The sequence below is a fragment of the Rhinolophus ferrumequinum genome, chromosome 4 (assembly GCF_004115265.2).
Source record: "Rhinolophus ferrumequinum isolate MPI-CBG mRhiFer1 chromosome 4, mRhiFer1_v1.p, whole genome shotgun sequence".
NCBI lineage: Eukaryota > Metazoa > Chordata > Mammalia > Chiroptera > Rhinolophidae > Rhinolophus > Rhinolophus ferrumequinum.
In genome coordinates this window covers 99,642,118-99,660,075 of record NC_046287.1, presented here as the reverse complement: position 1 = coordinate 99,660,075, position 17,958 = coordinate 99,642,118, and the positions used below count along the sequence as shown (strand labels likewise).

Below are 17,958 nucleotides of genomic sequence, written 5' to 3'. Positions count from 1 at the left end.
CCACACAGTAATTCAATATTCTTTACCATAAGTAACTGGTAAATACATATACAGATTAAAGATAAGTGATGTCAGTTGAGGTACTAATAAAAACCACACATACACAATATTGAAAGTTTATTCCTTTAAACAGGTTCATAATTTTGCTTTCTCATTGCTGAATAATGTGAGTTCATCTTTTAGAAAATTCTGGGCATATTCTCCTTTCTCCTTGGTCTCCTGTATTTTTCTGCGCAATGCCACCTCCTCAGGAAGGCCGTCCTTAACCACTCACTCACTCAGTACCCTCGCAGCCCCACCGTTCTTTCACTTCCCATTTATACGCTACCTTAAATTACATCATATCACTTATGTGTTTATTTTCCATCTCTGCCATTAGACAATAAACTGCACGTGGACATCTTGTTCTTTGCTGTATCCCTAAATGTGCCTGAAAAAGAACTATGGGCTCATTAATATTTACGGAATGGACGGATGGATGAATGAATGAATGTGCCCTTTCAGGAGAGCCACCTGAAGGCAGACAGCAGCAAAAGCCGGTCGGCTTACTGTCCTGACCTTCTCTCCCCACCCCCAATGTTCACATTTGTAATCCTGGATTCACATCCTTGTTTAAGATGTGAATTCTTCTGACAAGGGTGGAGGAAGGAGGTAAGGCTGGGTGCACCCACTGGCTCCTATTAGCAAGGACAGGTTGGAGGACATGGCAATTCCTGCCATACTGGTTTTGGTCGTGAGGGAGTGGTAGGAAAACAAAGGGGTAAAAGACATGGGTACGGGGCCATTTTCAACGCTTCTGCTACCTTGACCCCTATACAGAATCTGTCTCCAAGTTATTATAATTCTTTCTTAGTTTTCTGGTATTCACCCTATTTTCTCCATTCCCATCACTCGGCCTCCTTACGTTGCACCTGGACTGTTAGAAATGCCCCTGACTCACTGCTGTCTTCCATGTTTACTTCCACTCATCCATTCTGCACAGGCATAGAAAGAAAAAACAAAACTTTTATGGCATTCCCAGCTCAAGAACCTTTAATGGCTGCTTTGCACTGGCAAAGAGCAAACCACTTATCCTGGAACACTAGATTTACTTTACAATCTGCCATGGTGAGTGCTCCACAAGTTACTGGAAGGCAGACTATGCCTGTCCCGTTTGCTATCTCCAGTGCCTAGGACAGGGTCTGGCAGAGCGGGTCCTCGTGACACAATCACTGCTTCAGCACTGAGTCCATTCTGTGTACAGCCATAATACTCTACGCTGAACACCAGGGAACTTCATCGTTAGGTACAATTTGTGTTCTTTTTCATGGGTTTAACTGTCTCTTCTCTCAGAAACCACGGGAGGCTTTTTAGGATAGACCCGTATTATATTCTCTTATCTCCACCATCTCTCAGGACTGTGCCACTACTAGGTACATACTTCCTGTATAGAGATCCAATAATCTAGGTTTGGAAGGAATTTCATTATGGAAAGAAAACACAGCCTCAAGAACTGTATTGGGATAGTTTATAAAATTTCAAATAGTGAAAGAAAAACCAACATTTAGATTTTGAGCTCTAAAAGGATGGATTTGGGATCTTTATTAAGTACTTGAAAGCAGACTGGTGGGTGGATTCAGGTACATTTCCTAGGAGCTCAGTTGCAGGGAGATTACAAAGTCGGTCTCTGACTCTAAAATGATGCTAACCAAAAATGATGACTTTTATCTAGTGATCTGGAGATTATCTACAGTCTTAACATGTTTAAGGGAAACAACAAGAATGGGATTGGTGGGCCATGGAATTTGACATGCTTTCATATTTCCTGAGATGCAAGACACTCTTTGGGTCAAAATGATACTGAATGGACTTTTTACATAGATACCTTTTTCATCCTAACAGAGATTTTGCAGGCACCTGTGCGTTATACCAACTAATTAGAACATTAGCTGTTACAGCTATATGCAATTTATAATTCGTTTGTAAAGTGCTTTGAAAATGCAAAGTGCTTAGTAAGCACTCAAAGTATTATTAAATGTCTTTGGTATGTAATCATTTTATTTAATAACTGGCTCTTAAGAGGCATAGTACTTTACAGCTGAACAGAATTTCTGACCTTGAAGACTGAAATGCTATCAGAGATAATGATCAAGTTATTTTGTTTATATGAATAAATACTATTCATGTTTTTCTCCCTCACCCTTTTATAGGCCAGTTCAGCTTTCCCTCAAATTCCTGCAGACTTTATGCAGACGCCTTCCGCGTGTACACGATTCCTGGTTATACCGCCTGCCTCAGCCTCACTTTTCCTTTCCCCCGTGTGCCTTCAGAAGTGCTCCACCTCCCACTTCTAATTCCTGAGGTCTACCAACTATATACAACTTCCGTTAAAAAATATATCTTAAATCCACATCTTTTCTCTATCACTAGCTTACGGTCCCTCTGGGCCACTTCAACTCGTGCATTTCTCTGCTTCTACTCCCACCTCACTACAATTCAGTTTCCAACACTGTGAGCAAAGTATTCAGGTGTCATTCCCATTGCACTTAAAATCCACCTTCTTACCATCCCAGCTCTTCTCACTGAATCCGTAGGATAGGCTCACCATGGCAGATATGTAAATCTATCCATTTAATTCCTCAACACATTGGATTCATTCAATTCCTCAAACCACCAGTTTTCTGCTTCAGGATCTTTGCACATAATATGCCCCCAGAATGTTTTTTTTCCCCCGTTTTGCACAGCTAGCTCTTTCTCTTCCTGTAATCTCTGGAAGATCATCCCTGACTTCCATACCTAAAGCAGATTCCCCTTTCATGTTTTCTATCTTGACTCTATTTCTTTTTTCTTCTCCCCACAGAAATACAACTTTAAATTTTTTCACTCTTATTATAATGTATGCTTCATGAGAATAAGACCTGTGTCTCATCTACTAGCATACCTGTCCCAGGGCCTGGTATATACCAGGGACTCAATACAGAATATATTTATCTAAAGAAGTTGACTGAGTGTACGACAGGCAGGCTCTGTGGCAGGCCAGCAGGAGAGGTCTGATGTGAGTGAATAAGAGGCTACACGCCACAATGACCTACATGGATTAATCTGGTATTTACTAATGATCCACTCGCTACCTATCAGGCATTGTGCTGCAAGTTAGTATAATGGACCGGCAACATAAGCACACCAACAATCTCATAGGAAATCCAAGACCAGGAAACAGTATAATGAAAGCACATACAAGTACCCAAACTAGGGGGGCGAGTCTAACATGTAAGTTCTTAGACTTTGGTGAAAATAAGTGCTCCAGAAAGAGAAACTAGCATAAACAAAGGCCCAAATCGGAGCACTGGGGGTGCGGTACTCAGGTTCAAAGTTTGACAGGTATTTAGGTGAATTAAAGAGTCAATTTGGGGCAGGATAGGTATGAGACAAAGTTGAAGAGGTAAACAGAACAGCTCTTACATGTGATTCACTTAATTTCACTTAGATGTGAAGATTCAGTATTTTAAATTTTCCTCAAAAAATCATTTTTCCCACGTGGAATTTTCCTTCTCGTCCTTACCTTCTCTCAAGTATTGCTTCCTATGAAACCCTGGGCTATGTTTAGATAGCTACCGAAGGACTGAAAATGTTATCTAGTCATCCGAGTTATCCACCACTATAATATCACTAAACTTTCTTGACCTACTTAGCTCATTTCTAAGTATTTTATTAGTGTCTTGAAATTAGAGCTGTAAACTGGTATCTAGCCTATAAATAATATCACAAAGATGGAGCCTGATACTACCTAAAATTCTCAAATGAAACCAGAATTCTCACAATTCGTTTAAAGTATCCCCACCCTTATCCCATCTACCAATCATAGCAAAGGATGAATTCTCTCATTAATACTAAAAGGCATCCACCAAATCCTCCCTGCCCCCATTTCTTTCCTTCTTTATTTTTAAACCACAGTCTATCTGGAGTCATACTCTACTGCATCTCTCCTTTTCCCCAATCATAGCCATGAATGAATATTCCTTTTACTTCTCTTGATAAAAGTGCTTGTCTAGGTCCCTGACTTTCTCAATTTCCTCACTTTCAATGCTCACTCAATTAAAAATTAAAAAAATAAAAATTAAAATCCCTAAAACAATCAACCATGAGGACCAAGGAACAGAAACCACTCAAATTAGTTTAAAGAGGGAATTTATTAGAAGAATACAAAGATTCTTGTGGGGATTCCAACAGCTGAAATGGGTTAATAGCTAGAATCAAACTTTCTGAAGGACAGACCATGTTGTAATCACAAACTTCTACTTCTGGGTTTTACAAGCTCACGAAGAGAATATCATAGAAGACGTTACTCCCTGCACAGTGTGAATAAGGGACTAGAAAGTGGATTCATTTCTGCATGCTTTCTGGTCCTTATATTCCTTTATGCTTGCCTCAAACTTGTCAAGCACATGTTGGCAGACATTCATGAGCTCATTCAGGCCTCTCTGAAATGGTTCAACAGCTGGAAGAGCACCTCGAGTCTGAATGCGTAAATTAATTTTACTCTCTGAAGGATGGGTTGTAGTGTAACCACAAAATTCCACTTCCGGGTTCTTCATGATCATGTAACGAAGAGAATTTCCTAGGGTATGGTCCTCCTCGTGTAATACAAATGTCACACAGTGTCTATCTGTTCCAGCTGCCTGGACCATTTCCAGGGCTGTCTTCCTCTCGCCTTCAGCCATTGAGGTCTTCAATCCAGATATTTTTCTACACACATATTTTTTATAAAAATGAGATCATACTGAGTATGGTTTCGTAACTAGCTTCATTTACTATTTCACCACTGCAACACTTCTAACGCACTTCCAGTTACATAGAACTATTTAGCATTAACCCCTTATTTTCCTGCCTCCACATATTCTATCAATAAATATTTAATTTATTGCCTCCAGTTTCTCCCTATTTCATTTGACCGTCCACATGGCTACAGGGGAATCTCCTTATAACACAAACTTAAATGTTTGCTAACATGTTCTTTTGGTAGAATCCAAAGAAAGGAGAGAATTAGAATAGGATGGCACTGCTAGAGGATGAAAAGGGAGTTGAAAGGCGTAGAAAAACACAGATTATAAAAATAGAGACTACAGCTGATCACGTGCAGGCCCAACTACAGCTTCCGTTTTGCAGGAGCTAAGGAAACTAGAACGCACTGAGAAGAGTCAATCAAGCAGGAGGCAGGAAGAGAATTCAGTGCACAGAGTAGCTTTATTAGTTAGCAGTCTGCACAGAGGAGGGACTTGGGCCAGTTACAGGAACTTGGGCCTGACTAAACGCACCAATACCATCACTCGGGGACAGTGGCCTGGCGCGTGATTTTACGTGCGCTTGATTTACTCTTGCTGTTCTAATCCGGGGATGGGCAGTTTGGAGACTTAACTCTGGTCTCACCACTAATCTTCCCTCCTTGGTATCTAGTGTCCTGAGCGTCTCAATTCAAACACATCCTTCTCTTCTCCCCTCTTTTCCCAATCGGGGCCCCCTCTTCCGCCCAGGCGCCCACTTTTCTATCGTCCCTTGCCCTCCCAGTCAGGCCCTCGATGCCAGGCCCGATCGCGGAGGCTGAGGCCCCGGCCGGCCGCGGGCCTCTCGGCTACCGGCTCCGGTGCAGGGCGCGGCCCGCTCCTCCCGCATGCCCGCCCGCCTCCTCGGCAGTTACCTCTCCAGTTCCTGGTCCTCTTCCATCGCTGGGGCAGCTTCCGGGATCCTCAGGTGGTGCTGGCGAACGAGAGGCTCTGCCCCATACCGCGAAACGTGCGAGTGAAGCAGGAAGGAAGGGACTACCGACGGAAGGAGCCGAGGACGGAAGGAGGGAGGAGGAGCCACAGCCGCGCCGCAAGGCCCGTCTACTGGGCGGGGCGTGGAGGCTCCGCTCGGAGCCTCCGCCCACAAACCCCGCCCCTGCGCGAGGACGGCTGTGGCGAGGCCTGAGCGGCTCACCTGGCACTCCTAGAGCAAGTCCGCCCGCAGAGCTAGCGGGCAGATGTGGGGTCGGGCTCCTGCCCCACCCCGAGGCCCAGACGGGCCTGTGGGCGCCTGAGCTCAGCTCTTGGCACTTTACCTCACCCAGGTGGTGGCGAAGGGGGCGGGCCCTACCTTCCTCTCCAAATCACCCTTCTTAGGGCCATAACTGGACCTCTTGGCTTGCTGCTAGGCCCAAGGGGGACGATGCTATTCCCAGGCGGGACCCCAACCCTCGGGGGTTTTTATGGGACGACAAACTTAAACTGTAGTTGATCAATACACCTTGAATTTCACAACATAATAGGATGGGTTTAAGAAGGTATTTGTCTCATCGGGGAATCTTTGCACATCTCAGCTGGGTCAAACGACAAATGTTTGTCTATCTTTTGCCGGAGGAGTGAGAGTTTGGAAGGAAACTTTTCCCTCCCATCCTTTCCTAGGATCTTTTCTACCCCCAGAGTACGTCCTCCCTCGATTTGGACTTCCTTTTCCCTTTGCCCTTTTGGCTTCTTCCACCTACTCACCTGCGAAACTTCCCTCTCACCTTTGTTGTCTCTGCCCCCGCCTCCGCAACCTTTCCACCCAGACTCGCTCTCCGCCCCCTTCTTCCTTCGACCTCTCCTCTCTCCGTCCCCACGGGTATTCTTCGCTAATAACCTTTTCCTCCCTTTCTTGCTTCCCAGTTCCCCTCTCCCTGGTCAACCCCCGTCCCTACCACCCTACCCCAGCTGTCCTCTCGCCCAGCACACCTACATTTCTGCTTTCCTGCCACCTGTTCTCCCCCTATTCCCCTAGATGTTCACTGCCTCTCCCGGCTGTTCTACGCTCTTGGCGGCTGTCAGCGGAGAGCCCAGAGACACTTCTGGAGCCTGTCTTCGGCAGGGTTAGCTGGCGAGCCCAGCGGGGAGCCGGTGGGGGAGGGCAGGTGGCGCGGGGCGGAGTGGGCTCACTCTAACCCGGGAATGACGGTCCCGGCCAGGCCCGCCCCCTGAGCCCTCGGATAGGCGGAGCCGCTCTCTGACACGCCCTCTCCCCGCCCCGTGCCGCCGCCGATTGGTCCAGGTGCGTGTCGGGTTGGGCGGCTGGGCCCTGGCGCTCGCCCCCTGGAAGGCAGCAGGGGCGGTTGAGAAGTGAAGTCTTGGCCAGAGTTTGCTTCTTGCCAGGAAATCCGCGGCGGCGGCGGCGGCGGCGGCGATTCCCGGCGGAGCCGAGGCCGCCTTGCTCCGGGCTCCCTCAGCGGGCCGCGGAGAGCGGAGCTGACTCTGGGCTGCGGCGCCGGGAGCCGCTGCGCGCCTGGGGCAGCTTCTCTTTCCCAGTGAGTAACTTTGCCTGGCCCGCCTCGCTCCGCGCCTTCCCGCTGGGTCCCCGGCAGCCGCCTCAGGTGCGGGCGTCGGTGGGGTGTGGGGCAGCTTCGAGCCCGGGAGGCGGTGGGAGCGGCGCCGCAGCCTTCCTTTGCGACTCTCCTCCCCGCTTGTTGGGGCTGCGGGGGAAGCCGGGGTGTGGTGGGCTGGCCGCGCTTGTCCGGGGAGGAAGGGACCGGCTGCTCTGCGCCCAGTGCTCGCCGCCCGGCAGGCGCCTGGGAGAGGCGGGCGGCCCCCGACTGTTACCATTTGGTGGTTCTGGCGGCCGTGTTGCTGATCTTTGCATCGTTTGACTTTTTTTTTAAAGGAAGGGAGAGGTGGGGATGAGTTGTTTTTTATTTCCTGTGTGTATGTTGTCGTGAGACTGTGAGTAGCTGCCTTACATTGCATCTTGTTCGCCTAGAAAGGAATGGGGAGAGATCATACCCTCCATCCCAGCCAACTGTTGCCTGTAAATCTCACCTTTCCCTTTAGGCTAGAGAGGGTGGGAGAGAGATTTGACTTTTGGGGGGATGGGGATTTAAAATATGGAGCTTGATTTGGAAGCAGTTGCACACAAAGCACCATTCAGGAAATACATCACTCGCTTTGCGAAGCTTTATGTCATGTTTTAGGCGAAGGACTTTTGGCTGTATGTAGTGTTTTTCTCGCTATTTCAGTTTTACATCTAAGGCTATGAATCAAGACGTCTGTACCTTGCAGGAGCTACAGTACACTCACACACGGGCTTAACTGTATAGATGTTTCTGTATAGATATTTTTAAATCATAGGAACCAGAAACAAAGTTGAGTGAAAAGCAGTGACAGTGCAAGAGACAGTTGTGAGCTCCGGTTTATGGGAACTGTCTTCACTGTAAGAACTTTCCATTCTTGCCGCAGTAGTACCTACCAGGTGTGATCAAAATATATGGTGAATGTTTAAATTAAAAAAAAAATCAGTAAAAGACACATTGCCATCAATCCCCGTCTCTTTGAACACACTCATCCCATCGTTTTTCCACTTTCTGAAGCATTTCTGGAAGTCCTCTTTCGTAAGTGTCTTTAGTTGCGCTGTTGTGGCTGCCTCGTTGTCCTGAATTGATTCAAAACGTTTACCTTTCAGGGTCATTTTGACTTTGGGGAAGAGCCAGAAGTCGCACAGTGCCAGATCCGGGGAATAAGGTGGATGAGGACACACTGTTATGTGTTTATTTGATAGAAATTGCCGTGCCAGAAGCGAAGTGTGACAGAGCGTTGTCATGATGGACGATGAAATAAAGATACTCATGAAAGAGGACTTCCAGAAAGTGACAAGAATGATGGGATAAGTGTATTTGAAGTGAGGGGTAGTATTTTGAGGGGAATTAATGGCAATGTGTCTTTTACTGTAATAAATTTTCTTAATTTAAATATTCACCGTATCTTTTGATCATAGCTCATATTTGTAAATTAGCCTTCATCCAGGACAGGTTTTTTTTTTTTTTTTCTTACAGTGTATTGTGACACAGCATTGATGAAGTTGGATCTTAGTAGATCAATTTTATTTACTTTGATAGATTTGATTCCCATCTCCACACCTCTTTGGAAAATGGACTTTGTTTGATCTGATATCCTTTTTGGCTTGTCAAAGCTTTGTTGAGCCACGAATAACAAAGTTTTGCCTTTTTAGTTTGTCCAAGTTACACATGTGAGTTTTCCCCTAAGGGTAAAATGTAGGGCAAATCGGAACCAAGGTAGAATAACACTACTTTTAATTTGGCCCCCCTGTGTGTTAACATTCCTAATTCTGTATATTGTCTCTCCTCTTCTCATCAGGTTAGACATTTTTCATTTTTAATTCATTCAGCAATTGGTAGAGAGCTGACTGCATGCCAGGCGTTTCTGGCAGCAGTCAGCTCTTCCCCTGAGTTGTCACAGTCCCACTGGAAGCTGATCCATCCATACCTCTGTTCCACTGGCTACGGCTACTTGAAAGTAATTTGAACAAAGTGCAGTGGCAATTTAAGAGAGGGAGCATGTCTGCTTGGAGTGTGTTAGAAAAGGCCTCACACAGGCACTGACGCCTCAAATTGGTGTGGGATTTTGCCAGGTGCATTCTGGCAAAATGTGGGGGACTGGCATGGAGGGTGTTGCATTATGAGATTATAGTTACTCTGGCTGAAGTCCAGTGTCTGGGGTTGGAATCATAGTCGAGGGCTGCTGTGTTATTCATTTCAGGGCACTTACCTAGCTCTTTGCCTTGCTTACAGTAGATGCTCAAATGTTTATTGAACTGACTTCAACAGAAGCATGAAGGATTTTGTAATGCCAAATTAAGAAAATTGGACTTTATTCAGCCAGTGATACTGAGCTCATTCTAATCAGGAGAATGGCACGATAACAGTTGCGTTTTCCAAAAAGATATCTGCAGCAGTCTGGAGGATGGTGGGGGTCCAGGGGGGAGGTAGGGAGACAAGGTAGGAGCTGTTATGCTGTAAGGGTTAAGTGTTCAGGCTTCTCAGGTCACCTTATTTGAGTTTGAATCTGGTTCTGTCACTCACTATGTGACCTCTTTTTTCCTTAGGTTCTTTATTACATAGGGTTTGGGGAATAAAACTTAGAAAAACATGTTTTTGCTTAGAATAGTGTCTGGCACATAGTAAGGACCTGGTAGATGCGAGTTGTTATTCTGTGTGAAGGCAGTGGAAGTAGAAATGATGTGGCATTTAGAAGTATAATTGGTTGGACTAGGTAAGTGACTAGATATGATTAATGAGAGACAAACGATTCCAGGTTTTTGACTGGAGGCATCGGTGTGTGCTAGTTAAGCTTGCTGTGGAGTCAGATCAGGGGTCGAATTCCATCACTTACTCTTAGAATTGCTCTTCTGACTGAGCTTTGGCTTCCTAATGTTTAGAAAATGATCACACTATCTGTCTAGTAGGGTTTGAGGATCAAACGAAAGCAGGCACATAATACCCTTGGCAGAGCACAGAGCACGTTACCAGTGCTCAGTAAATATTAGTTGTTCCCTTTAGTGATGACGACATTAGTGAGCTCATGGAATGTTAGAAGATATGAGAAGGAGCAGTTACAAACAATTGCTGGTAGGAGTGGGGAAGGGAAGGTAATTAGTTTTGGACCAACCCAGTGAGGTCCTAATGGGTGGTTGAGATGTCTTTGATGAAGTTGTTGGCCAGATGTGTCCACCAGGAGCTAGGGAAGGACTAGAAAAGAAAACAGTTCGCCTAGCACTTTTGTGTGTGTGTGTTTACAGAAGATTTGGAGAACGGGAGGCAGAGGAGAGGTTTATGCGGCAGCAGTGCCAGGAATGTTGATGCTGAATATTGGGCATCTCTATCTTTAAAATGCATTTTGGCCACCGTCACAGGGGAAGTCCAGGCTCATATAACCTGGTTGGTTCTGGGCCCGTCTCCTTCTCTTCTTTCTCTCCTTTCTGAGTGACCCCCCTACCCCCGCCCTGAATCCAAATCTTTTTTAATTTTATTATGCAGAGCCATTTAATTTTTCCCTGCTTAAGGGGCTGAAGTTCACTCCAGGTCCACCTTCCTATATCAGAATCCAACAAGGTTTCTAGAAGAAACAAAGGTCTCATTTCATAGATTCCACTCTACTTAGGAAGCAGTGTTGGTTGAATAAAAATTTTAAAAATATAAAATATATATATCACACACATGGATATATCTGTATAGTTCTGCATGTAAGACTTGTATATGTATGTGTATATACGCATATGTGTTAAAAGACACTCGTATATCTTGCATGTAGAATTATAGGTAGTTGTAGAAGACTTGGCCAGGCCTAAAATGACGCTGTTGTGGGATCTGGGATTTTTACCAAATAAATAAATCCCTTTTAGCTTTCCTCGCATATGTCTCTTTCCCTCAGAAAGTACAAAATAGTAGAAAAAATCTGTCATTATGTAAGTTTTTGGTTGGTTGGAATTAGAGGAAATGGCTATTTTGTGTATTAGTATAATGAGAAGTTATTAAGAGGAATTTTTTAAAAAGCAAGTGCTCATTATGATAATTGTCATCCAGTTAGTATGCTTTTAAAGAGACTTTTAAACGTACTGTAGGTTCTGTACTTTAGAATGTATGCTTCATAAGAGCAGGGGTCATATCTGTTTTGCTCCCTGAAGAACCAACCTCCAAGTAGTTAGAACTATAAATATTAATAGATGCATGAATTCATTGGATCCATTGGCTTTGATCTGTGTTGGCCCACAGACTTCTCCAGATCTTTGGAACAAAGAAGACAAGACCGAATTGAGCCAGCAAGGAAGCGGAGAGTGATTAATGGACTTAACTTATAGGAAGCTGCGCGAGCTGTGGCAGAATGTATGGCTATTATGAGTCAGTGATTTCAGTGCCAGCTGCTGTAATTACTTGCATGATTCCTTCCTTTTTCACATTTTACTGTGATAGCTGTGGGGTGTGGTAGGGTGGGACAGACTTGTGTAGGATAGTGCTTTGTGCAGTTAACTGACAACAGCCGTGTTGTAACTTTGTCCCCTCTTGGTTATTAGCCCAACTCCAGTGCAGTCTCTGAAGTCTTGATAAGAAAAGCTGAAAAGATAGCAGCAGAGCAGTGTTCTGGGCAGAGAGGGTTTAAGCATACTTCACATCTTTACCTTCCCAGGCCCGAGATTAGGGCTATTGTTTCTGACAATCAGAATCCCTCAATGGAGAAATTATGGGGGGGAAGTGACTTTTTTCTCAAAATTGGATTGGGTATGAGAAATTAGAAATAGAAACAAATGCAGAAAATAGGCTACGGATAAGTAAAAGTATAACTATATACAATATATATACAAGTGTACTATAGTATATATAGTGTATACAGAGGGTGCCAAAAAAATGTATACACATTTTAAGAAAGGAAAACTGTATTAAAATTGTAATACTCAATATATACTGATAACCAAAGATGAGTACAAGTCACATTTGACTTCAACAATTACAAGAGGTGCTCAAAGTGGTTCCCATCAGCGTCCAGACATTTCTGATTACGGCGAACTACTGCTTGAGCAACGTTGACCAAAGTATCCACTTGTATACACTCTTTTGGCACACCTGTATATGTGCTTATATATATATATATATATATATATATATATATATATATATATTCTAAACAACCATGTGTCCACTTAAAAGCATACCACTTTCATATGTAAAACATGAGGTTTTCATTTTTTTCTTAATTGAAAGGGTAATCTTAGAGTTCTTTTAAATAAAAAATTGTCCCAAAGTATGTAATGGAGGCCATTGCAAAAATGTTTATAATCAAGTTATGAGGACCTATATCTTACGTAAAATAAGGGATATTTGGCTGTAATAAAGCTTCCAAACGCTCTGTCAGCCATTACTTTGTTTCATGGATAAAAGTAAAGTCTGGAAACTATTTCCACTCCTTCCTTACCCCCACCATTCCCCCACTGGGATTTTGGCTCCCAATCTTAAAGATTCACGCTTTATCAGCATTCTTAATACTGTTAGTGAAACTGCATGAATAATCATTGAACAAATCAATTGGAATCCTTCACTTACATCTTACTTACTTCATTATTTTGCAGTGACCATTTCCACTTTATTACATGATTTTAATGTTTGAACTTTGACTTTCTACTTTCTTACATTCACCGAGTCCTAAGCATTTGTGGTGTGATCCACATTGGGCTATGTGAAACACAAAAGATTGTCTGTCTTTGTGGAACTTAAAATCTTAAAAAGACATTCAGTCAAGGAGTTAATCATTTGCAACAGGGTGACTAATACCCTTGACTTCTACCGTGTTTCCCTGAAAATAAGACCTAGCCAGAAAATCAGCTTGGATGCGTCTTTTGGAGCAAAAATTAATATAAGACCCAGTCTTATTTTACTATAGTATAAGACTGGGTATAATATAATAAATGTAATTTATTATATTATATTATATATTAACTTTTGCTCCAAAAGACACTTTAGAGCTGATTGTCCAGCTAGGTCTTATTTTCAGGCAAACATGGTAGTATCTTAGCTCCTCCACTCCAGTGACCTTCACTTTCACTATAATTTAACATGCCCCTGCTTTTTCCACAATAGAAATCTTAAAATTTATGCGAGTATATCCGTTCTCTGACCACAGCCTCCTGTCCTTCCATCTCCCTCAAACCTACATTGTATATTTCAATGTCCTTCCTCTTAACAAAGACATTTTACCAATCCTTTCATTCCATCCTACCTCCCGTTCCCTGTCGGATTAACATTTATTGGCCTTGAGGTCTTCCTTGGCCAGTTTGGGGTCCATTGCTAAGCACTTTCGCTGGCACCTTTGCCTCTCTTGAACTTGTTTTTGTGCTGTGCCTGCCAGAAAACATCCCCATGAACTCTGCTTCTCTCCCTGAGTTGCTTTAGTAATACCATTAAAAGGCCAGCCCTCGGCCCAGTGGCTCAGGCGGTTGGAGCTCCATGCTCCTAACTCCGAAGGCTGCTAGTTCGATTCCCACATGGGCCAGTGGGCTCTCAACCACAAGGTTGCCGGTTCAACTCCCGCAAGGGATGGTGGGCTGTGCCCCCTGCAACTAACAACAGCAACTGGACCTGGAGCTGAGCTACGCCCTCCACAACTAAGACTGAAAGGGCAACAACTTGACTTGGAATAAAGCCCTGGAAGTACACACTGTTCCCCAATAAAGTCCTGTTCCCCTTCCCCAATAAAAATCTTAAAAAAAAAAAAAAAAAGCCGGCCCTCAATGCAGGTAGTTGTCTCTCCAACAACCCTCCCCCCACCCTCACTCAATCAACTAGTAAATGTTTATTTGGCATCTACTGAGTGCTCTGGCCCTGAGCTAAGAATCCTGGAGTATCCTCATAGCGCTTACAGTCTAGCGGAGATGGACATTCATCAAACGATAGCACCCATTATAGTTAGAAAATACGGTAGTGCTTTGAAGAAAGTGTGGGGCTGTGTCCGGTACAGGCACTCGTGCACACGGCTGGGTGGCAGTGTGGCTGGTTAGTCCTCACCGAGATGTCCTAGCGTGTAAAGTACCCGCCAGAGTTTGAAGACTTAGGACCCCCAAAAGGTAGAATATCTCATTAATAATTTTTATGTTGATTATAATGTTGAAATGAAAATATTCTGGATATATTGGGTTAAATAAAATATGAAAAATCATTCACTAGTTTCCTTTTATTTTTTTGCATATGGCTCCTAGAGCATTTAAAATGACATGCGTGACTCACATTCTGTTTCTGTTGGACAACGCTGGCATAGGGTGTTGTCTGGGGGTACGAGGAGGGGAACGAACCTAGTCTCTGTGGAGCAGGGTGGCGCTGAAGCCTTTCCTGAGGAAGTTGTCTTTGAACAGATACCTGGCTGAGTAGGTGCCACACAGGTGAGCCCTCAGAGGAAGCTGGCAGCGGTGGATGGCACTCTGAGGGAGGTGAGAAGATGGTGGGAGACGTCAGGGAGGCAGATGGGGCCATGGTCACGTAGGTCTCGCGGTCCTCACATGGGTTTTGGTCCTCGCTCCTCATGGATTCTTCCTTCCAAACCTTTATCACGTACAGACCCTTGTATCCGACCCTCACGTCTGCATCTGCCGAGGATCAGGGCACTTCCTCACGGTCTGCTTGGAGTTCTCCGATTTCTGTGCCTCCCCCCTCACCTTCCCTACGTCCGGCTCAGATCTGCTGAAGGCTCCCTTTTCCACAGCTGCCCTTCATCTCACCCTGCAGAGTCTCCTTCAGGAGAAGCTTCAGTTAACTAACTTCCTTCTGTATTCAGCCCCCTTCTCCCTACTGGCTTTTCACATCAGCCTATAAAGACGCACCAGTCTTAAACCTTATGCAACAAAGCTCCATGGACCCCATATTCCCCTCAAGTTATTGTTCTTGAAGCACATCAAAATATTTTTGTAACTTAATGTTATATTTTAGTTAGAGCGATATATTCAAAATGTATCAACATCCAATCAATATAAAATTATTAATAAGATATTTGACATTTTTTATATTTGAAATCTGGTTACATTTTACAGTGTATGCCAATTGCAGATGCTAAATTTTCAGTGGTTAAAATAAAAGGAATGTTACCAAAATAATAATTAACAAAAATATTTTACCTTGCTTCTGTTTTTTTATTGTGGTAAAAACATAAAATGTATCATCTTAACCATTCTCAAGTGTACAGTTCAGTGGTGTTAAGTACATTCAGATTGTTGTGCATCCGATCTCCACGTTTTCTTCCTGCAAACCTGAAACTCTACACCTCCTAATCAACAGCTCTCCATTTCCCTCTTCCCGCAGCCCCTGGCAACCACCGTTCTACTTTCTGTTTTTATGGATTTGATTACTTTGGATGCCTCATGCAAGTGAAATCATACAGTGCTTGTCTTTTTATGACTGCCTTATTTCACTTTGTGTAATGGCCTCAAGGTTCATCCATGTTGTAGCATGTGACATCCTTTTTAAGGCTGAATAATATTTCATTGTATGTCTATACCACATTTTGTTTATCCATTCATCCCTTGATGGATGTTTGGGTTGTTTCGACCTCTTGGCTCTTGCAAATAGTGCTGCAGTGAACATGGGTGTGCAAATCTCTTTGGGACCCTGCTTTAAATTCTTTTGATTATAATCGAAAGTCAGAAGGGGGATTGCTGTATCATAATGGTGTCCTATTTTTAATTTCTTGAGAACCCCTGCAGTGTTTTCCACAGCAGCTACATTATTTCATAATCTCACCAATGTTACACAAGGGTTCCAATTTCTCCACATCCTCACTAATGCTTGTTACTTTCTGTTTTGTTTTGTTTTCGGGTTTTTTGTTTTTTTTTTCTTTTTACAGTGGCCATCCTAACAGGTGTGAGGTGATGTCACATTGTGGTTTTGATTTGCATTTCTCTGATGATTGGTGATGTTGAACATCTTCTGGTTGTGCTTGTTGGCCATTTGTATATCATCTTTGGAGAATGTTGTTTTAAGTCATTGACCTGTTTTGAAATTGGGTTATTTGATTTTTGTTGTTGATTTGTAGGAGTTCTTTATGTATTCTGCATATGAACTCCTTATCAGATATATTATTTGCAAATATTTTCTACCATTCCGTAGGTTGCCTTTGCACTTTGTTGATTGTGTCCTTTTGATGTGCAGAAGTTTTTAAGTTTGATATAGTCCTATTTGTCTATTTTTACTTTTGTTGCCTCTGCTTTTGGTGTCATATCCAAGAAGTCTTTGCCAAATCCACTGTCATGAAGCTTCTCCCCTATATTTTCTTCTAAGAGTTTTGTAATTTCAAGTCCTATGTTTTAGATCTTTAATCCATTTTGGGTCAGTTTTTGAATGTGGTGTAAGATAAGGGTAGAAACAAAATAGTTTGAACATTTTTTTGAGACCTTATGGAAAGAAGAGGGAAAAGTCTGAAGTATGTGGAATCATTCTAATTTGGAGGGATTGATGATAGTTGTTAGTCTAGGACACAGTTCTCAAATGGTGCTTAATAGTATATCATCATGTGAGTTTTTCTGTCCTTTTTGTTTCTTATAGTTGAGAGACACCTCTATGGAAACAATCAATAGTCTAGGGGTAGCTGAAGCTGAAAAACAAAGCGATTGGGGAAGAAGCCAGGTATCAGAGTGCAATATGGTTCATCCTGTGCCTCTATCCTAAGTATGTGACCACGCGGGCAGAGTTGCCGAGCATGCCTTGTAAGACATGGCCAGGGCCGTGTAGTGAGATTTCAGAAGTATCCATAGCAATTAGATCTCATATGAAATATTTATTAACCTCATTAATTTCTCTTATTTTAGGCTTTGGGCTTTCATTTTAGATGGGATACATTAATTGCTACTTCAATAGACTAATTTCAGAGTTTGTTAAAAATAGATATAATTTTTCTGGCTCTCTGATCTATCCTTTTTCCAGGTATATAGAGTACCTTTATCAGTACATTTGAATGATTTTTCTACCTTAGACAGTATATAATAAATAACATTAAAAATTTTTTCAGGATTTTGTTCTGTTAGTCTGGATTTTTTTTAACAGTATGGCTATTTACAGAAAGGTCTGATATTTTTTTAATGAATCCATTTTGCTGGATCTAGAAAGATGATAAAGTCTGCGTACCTTTAAACATCAATTTGATTGAAACAAGTCAACGTTCAACTAATGTGTATTTATTAACTTTTTTTCTTATAAAAGGTTTGCATGTTATGCAATTGCTCAGTCTGATTTTAGACTTTCTAAGTATGACTGAATTTCCTTTATAGTTTGCAGTTGCCAGAGGCAGTAAATCAAACTTGGTGCTGGAAGAAAGCAAAATGGACCATTAAGTAGTTCTGTAAATGTTTATTCATAATACAGTATTCTTCATGTCTTCATAAAGAATTGCTCTTTTGGTTTCTTGAAACTTCTGAAAAGAAAATTGTTCTGTTAATAATAAAACAAATTATTCTGTAAGTATATACTAGGATTTATGGAAGGCTATCTTTCTGGAAGGTAAAGCTTAATGTTCTTAAAATAACATATTTAATTCAATTTTAAAGTAATTAACATCTGTATTTTAGATAATATTTTTCTATTTGATAACTCCTGAGAAGCAAGTAACACATCTATTTGATTTATTTTATTGTATATATTACCCAGTACTTGAG

General features: G+C 42.7%; 3 protein-coding genes across 7 annotated transcripts in view; 1 reads left to right on the top strand and 2 right to left on the bottom strand.

Moving 5' to 3' along the window:
- LOC117021560 (protein POLR1D) overlaps positions 1-5,805 on the bottom strand; it is a 40,160-nt gene extending 34,355 nt beyond the window's left edge. Inside the window, exon 1 of the mRNA XM_033104803.1 lies at positions 5,675-5,805. Within this exon, the coding sequence (XP_032960694.1) occupies positions 5,675-5,700 (26 nt within the window). The 5' untranslated portion in view covers positions 5,701-5,805. The remainder of the gene's footprint in view (positions 1-5,674) is intronic.
- Positions 4,151-5,811, bottom strand: POLR1D (RNA polymerase I and III subunit D). Its single transcript, XM_033104802.1, has 2 exons — positions 5,675-5,811; positions 4,151-4,725 (listed from the first exon to the last, which is right to left on the bottom strand). Exons 1-2 carry the CDS (start codon positions 5,698-5,700, stop codon positions 4,350-4,352), a joined length of 402 nt encoding a protein of 133 aa, XP_032960693.1. The 5' UTR covers positions 5,701-5,811; the 3' UTR covers positions 4,151-4,349.
- A 1,353-nt stretch (positions 5,812-7,164) lies between these two features.
- The window catches only part of LNX2 (ligand of numb-protein X 2), a 66,295-nt gene continuing 55,501 nt past the window's right edge, over positions 7,165-17,958 (top strand). For 3 of the 5 annotated variants that reach the window (XM_033104466.1, XM_033104462.1, XM_033104464.1), the window contains exon 1: positions 7,165-7,294. The gene's annotated coding sequence lies outside the window, so the exon portion shown is untranslated. Of the gene's footprint in view, positions 7,361-17,958 lie in introns of all 5 variants that reach the window. The other 2 variants (XM_033104463.1, XM_033104465.1) reach the window with 1 other exon arrangement.